Source organism: Danio rerio, chromosome 8 (assembly GCF_049306965.1).
Source record: "Danio rerio strain Tuebingen ecotype United States chromosome 8, GRCz12tu, whole genome shotgun sequence".
Lineage (NCBI taxonomy): Eukaryota > Metazoa > Chordata > Actinopteri > Cypriniformes > Danionidae > Danio > Danio rerio.
In genome coordinates, this window is record NC_133183.1 from 51,904,001 (window position 1) to 51,910,000 (window position 6,000).

At 38.7% G+C, this 6,000-nt stretch overlaps 1 protein-coding gene across 22 annotated transcripts in view; it reads right to left on the reverse strand.

Annotated features, from left to right (window-relative positions):
- The window catches only part of ncor2 (nuclear receptor corepressor 2), a 197,225-nt gene that overhangs the window by 102,326 nt on the left and 88,899 nt on the right, over positions 1-6,000 (reverse strand). For all 22 annotated transcript variants that reach the window (XR_012383753.1, XR_012383752.1, NM_001007032.1 and 19 more), the window contains one exon: positions 436-549. Coding sequence is in view for 20 of the 22 variants with exons in the window: in NM_001007032.1 (NP_001007033.1) it covers positions 436-549 (114 nt within the window). In the remaining 2 variants the exon portion in view is untranslated. The remainder of the gene's footprint in view (positions 1-435; positions 550-6,000) is intronic.

Consider the following 6,000-nt stretch of genomic DNA (forward strand, 5'->3'; position numbering starts at 1 on the left):
TTAGAGCTTCACGGCAAAGGCTGTGAATACTTACGTACATGTGATTTTTCAGGTTTTTTTTATTTTTAATACATTTTAAACAATTTAAAAATATATATTTTTTCACATTGTCATCATGGGGTATTGTGTGAAGAATTTTGAGGAAATAAATTAATTTAATCCATTTTGGATTAAGGCTGTAACATAAAAAAATGTGAAACAACGAAGCGCTATGAATACTTTTCAGATGCACTGTATGTGTTTGTTTGTTTTTCTACACGATTAAACATTTGAATAAACATCTCCAAGGGTGGTGATTCTATACTTTTTTTTTCCAGGGGTTGTATTAATCATAGTAGAAGAAGTAAAACAGCATTTAAAAGAGTAAAAAAAAATTTAAAAAATAATAATAATAACAAATGAATGTAAAAAATACAACAAGTTTTTTCATCTCACCCTGTTTTCATCATAGATGATCTGGACAAGGCTGCGGTGCTTGGCTTCACTGGGTGGAGGTGAGATGGTGCGCTCGGGCTCCTGAGGTTTCGCCGCCTCTTCCTCCAGCTGTTGCTAAAATAAAAATACAAAGAAAACCGTAAATCCACAGTGAGGACCAAAATAACAATGAAATAAAAAAATAAACAAGAACAAAACTGAATTCTTATTCATACTTATAAACGAGACTAATGCAATTCCACAAAAATAAGCAGTCAGAGAGCCAAGGATATGGAGAGCTAATATTAAGGCCATCGCCACATCAGACGCACTGCTAATGCCACACAAGCTCTCTGACTGGCCGTAGAGCACTTTATAGAAACAATTTAACAGTCAAAGATTAATGATCAACAAGTCTTTGACAGCTTATACACAAACGCACACATAAACGCAGAGTGGCTCCAGCAAAATCCTGCAAGGGGCCTCCTATTCGCAGAAAACAAGCTCTAACTCATATGGATCAGCTCTAGAGCAGGATCAGGACGCTGTGTGTGTGCCGAGTTAAAGAAAATAAACGAGCCGTCCCGCCGCCCTCGCAGACAGACAAACACGCGGTAATCTGATATTCTCACTTCGTCTCTCCATCACTCCCTCGCTTTACGTTCAGGTTTACCGCAGCATTTAATTGCCCCAGATGTTTTAATGCTTGGAGGAAACCTGAGGGGAGAGGAGAGAGGGAGAAGAGCGGGGTCCGTTGGCGCATTGAAAAGGGACGCCAAATCTTTCAGAGGGAAGCGCTATGGGGTTGAGGGGCAGATGAGGAGAGGTTCATTTTTCTCACTAGCGTGACTGTACTTATACAACTGCTCAGACTTCAAGCCGTTTCACTCCCTCTCCAATCCTCCATCACCCCCACAATGGAGCGCAGGTGGCTTCCATTTATTGAGCAGCGCTCTGGACACGGTCCAAAACCTCAAGAGAATGAGGGAGTCTGTTTTACAAGACGACGGGGTCTGCTTATAGGTTTGCTGCAATGGCCCTGATAAGCATGACTAGAAATATCAGAGAATAGATTTGAACGCAAAGCCTTGCTATAAAGTACAGTACTTCTGTGCGTATTAAAATTCTTGTAATAATTGACTACATTTGATGCAATTACGCTGCTAAAATAAGTGAGCTAAAATTATACTGCCGTATTAACGCCTGAAGCAGACCACTGAGTAATGGCACTGCCAAGAAAAAACATGAGAGAGAGAGAGAAAAAAAGGAAGGAATGAGGGCAAGAGGAAACAGAGGAAGTGTGTTTGTAGCCGTGTGGCCTGCTGAGGCAATAACCACACAATAATCACAACTCCACTCCGCACACACACTCGTCTACTGCTGCTACTAGACTCAGAGAGTCCAGATTACATAACACTGACTGCACTGTGGATGAAAAGCATCTACTTATGGCAGCTCGGAAAGCTGTGCTTAGAAACAAATCCTTGTCTTCTAAATAAAACACTTTGCAAACTGTCCTGATGCTTATTTTAGGAGAGCTAGATCTCCTGGGGTGAGACTAAACTGTTTAAAAATGCTAACTAGGACTGTATGTGTAAATAAACAAAGAATGAGTATAGCGAGGAGATTGATTTGAGGATCCATATATTGAAAACATGTGCCCAGAAACTATTTCCAGTCAGAGACTGTGAGAAATTTGCTGTTTTTTTGTAAAATAGAAGTTAACAAAATCAAACATGGAGCTATTGAACATAAGCATTTTAATTTGTAAAAAAAAAAAAAAAAAAAAAAAAAAATCTACATTAATGTACAGTTGGGCAAAAAAAAAAGATGAATAATTGTTTCCTATGGATTGAAATCAGTAATTAAAACATCAGTTAAATTTAAAGTTGAAAGGAATTTTTGCTCCTGAGCGAAATTACCTGAAACTACACTGTTCACTCTTTATGTAAACTATTAGGGTTGGGCGATGTCAACCAATAAGGCATCGTATGATGTCTAACCTGAGACATTGTGCTGAATGATGACATTGAGGTTTTGGGGCACAGTGAAAAAGAAATACATTTTTATACACCCACTGTCCACTTTACTTTACTGCTTGTTAGTGCAACTTTCAAATCAGCCAACCACATGACAGCAATTCAATGCATTTAGGCATGTAGACATGGACAAGACGATCTGCTGCAGTTCAAACCGAGCATCAGAATGGGGAAGAAAGGGGATTTGAGTGACTTTGAACGTGGCATGGTTGTTGGTGCCAGCCAAGCTGGTCTGAGTATTTCAGAAACTGCTGAGGTCTACTGGGATTTTCATGCACAACCATCTCTAGGATTTACAGAGATCCAAAAAAAAAAAAAGAAAAAATCTAGTAAGCGGTAGTTCTCTGGGCCAAATGTTGATGCCAGAGTCCAGAGGAGAATGGCCAGGTTTGAGCTGATAGAAAGTCAGCAGTATTTCAAATAACCGTTAAAACCAAGTAGTGCAGAAGAGCATCTCTGAATCAGCTAGGAATAGGAAACTGAGGCTGAGGAAATTGTTCTACTCCCTCCCGCACAAGCCCACAGGTAAATACTCAAGTATTTTAATTGCACTGACTGCTTCTTGCCTCAGTTTTTGTCAAGAGTTCCTTGTTGAATAATATTAAATTTAAAAATACTTGGAATAAAAATGAATATGGCTGTTTTTTGTGTTTAATTCAATGACAGAACGAATAAGGACAAGGCAGTTTTATGACATATTTTGATACAGAGCAGCCTGAAATAAGCTAATAAGAATGTAGCTGCAAAATTAAATACATGAATTAAACTGAAATAGGCTATTAACCTGCTTTGCCACGAGGTCAAACAAATGCATTGCATTTCCTGAAAAATTTATTAAATCTTTAGTTTATTTTAATAAATTAAATGAAACCTAATGATAACAACTAACATAAGCACAGCATTTGTGTTGCAAATGTGACATTGTTGATTGAGCTCGACTGAACAAAATGTTTTTATTATGAGGAGAAACAGGCACTGAGGCACCATTTCCCATTGTGTTGTTGCTTCTGTCAAATATAAACCTATTTGCTAATTTAATTTTTTAGATACAGGCTTATATACATGTAGAACTTACACAACCCACATATTTGAGTATCTAACTGCCTCTATTCACCTATATAATAATGTTCCGCATTAAGTTGCATCAGGTCACAGGACTCCAGTGGGAATGCAGGTCTCTACTTCAACAGCCCGTTCCACTGAGCCCAATGAGCGGAATGAGCTCAGTAGGCAAAAAGCAGCAGTACAGTCTTTAGCAGTAGTTTGAACACATGCAAAGACATGCGCATTTACACTGTGTGTTTTGGACTCAAATCGTTGCTGTTACAGTGGAGGGGTCGGGGAATAATGATGCTGGTTAAACATTGTGATGTCGCCAGCCATCGCCTCCTGACCCAGCCAAGACTCGTACCAGTGATCTTCTTGTTGTTAGGAAACAGTGCTAACCACAGTGTTGCCAGTAACAACAACTACTGTAATTGTAATCTCTTAAGCCACAGTCACACTGCACTTTCACCCCATCCACTTATATTTATAAGCATGCAAATGCATCAGAACGGAAACACAAGCTGATGTGACAAGTTTCGCAAGTCGCTGCGTTCCAAAGTTCAAGCTTGGTGAACTCTGATCAGCAAATTTGCATCATATGATTGCATGAGCCCAATAGAAGATCAAAACTTGACCTCTCTGTACAGAAATTTAACATATGAAGCAACTGCTCATTTTATCAGTCACATCATCTTGGGTTATCCCACCACTTTTTGCAGCACAGTATGGCAGAGTTATGCATGCAGGTTTCTAATAGTTCCACTTAAGACTTTAAGACCTATTTAATACAACAAAGATTGAAAATGACTACATTTTATAGTACAGAGTATACAAAAAAAACACGCAACACAAATAATTACCATCCTTAACAATCTTTTATATAAATATATATATATATATATATATATATATATATATATATATATATATATATATATATATATATATATATATATATTAGGGATGTAACGGTATTGTAAATACCGTCATACCGCAATATTAATTTTTTTCGATATTCCCATAGTCGCATGACTCGGTAAAACTATAGGTCTTCTGAGAAAATTTGCTCAGGCGAATGAAGCGAATGGGAGGTAGCGAAAACTACAATTCCCATCAGCCCAGGGGTGACCATCATCCCTTGCGGTCTGTTGTCGCTACAGATACAGTAATGCGGAAATGGAGTGTGCTGCTAGAAGCGGACATCAAAAAGAGCTGGAAATGATCGAACCTGAAGCTGGTGTTGTCGCCGCGCGTTCTGATCAGCTGTGTTGTCGCGCGCGTTCTGATCAGCTGTGTTGTCGCGCGCGTTCTGATCAGCTGTGTTGTCGCGCGCGTTCTGATCAGCTGTGTTGTCGCGCGCGTACTGAATAGCGGTGTTGTTGCGCACGTTCTGATCAGCTGTGTTGTCGCGAGCGTACTGTAAAGCGGGGAGGGGGGGTTGAGCGCGCATACTCAAGAGCGGTGTTGTCGCGCGCCTACTGAAGGGCGGGACGGAGGGTGTGACACAGCACACTGTTCAGATTGATACAGACATGAGACCTCTATCTCACTCATGGCTTGCCCTCTCAAGTGGGGGAAAGACAATGCACAACGTTACCCACTGCTGTCAACCTGGGCCAAGTCATATCTCTCTGTCCGTTTTTTTTTCTGTTGCAGGGAACATTGTAAATGCCCAGAGATACCAGCTTTTACCAGATTATATTTATATAATTTTCCTTAAAACCCATCTCTATCTAAGTAAGTGAGTGAGTGATTAAATGTTGAATGTGATGAGTTTTCAACAATACTAAATTGAAACTTTATTTTTTTACATGGTTTAATAATTTTTTGTTATTAAAATTGAAGTTCCTGTTTCAAAGCTTACAGATAGATGGCTAATTTGTATGTCATTGACACTTTTGGCACTTTTTTGGAGTATTTTCATAAGTTTTGTTTTTTCCTGTAAATGATTCAATAAATACCGTACCGTGACATTCATACCGAGGTATTACCGTACCGTGAAATTCTGATACCGTTACATCCCTTATATATATATATTGAGCTGCTACCATAACAGAACGGACTGGCTGAAATTGGCAAAAACCATCCAATTTCAGACCTGAGCTGATAAGTTATTAATGAATATCTGCTAATGTACAGGTTGACAACAATCAAAAGCTATTTTACAGTTCAATCCCAGCAAACTCCGCTTGCGTAAGTGAAATCGATTATGCAAGTAAAATCCGTTTATTTTATTAGGTTCCACCTATGTTTTTCCGGGTGACAAATAGACAGACATTTTAAGTAGATTTCAAATTGTAAACAAAACCTTTAACAGGTTTTTAAGACCTTTGAAAAGCAGATTAAAGACATTTTAACACTAATTAAGCCTTTATTTTATACTATGGAATTTAAGATTTAAAGGATCTGCGGACACCCTATTTACTCCTTTAAAGCATCATTTAACATTAATCTAACACAAATTCGTACACGGTATATCTACCAATCCTGCCACAACACT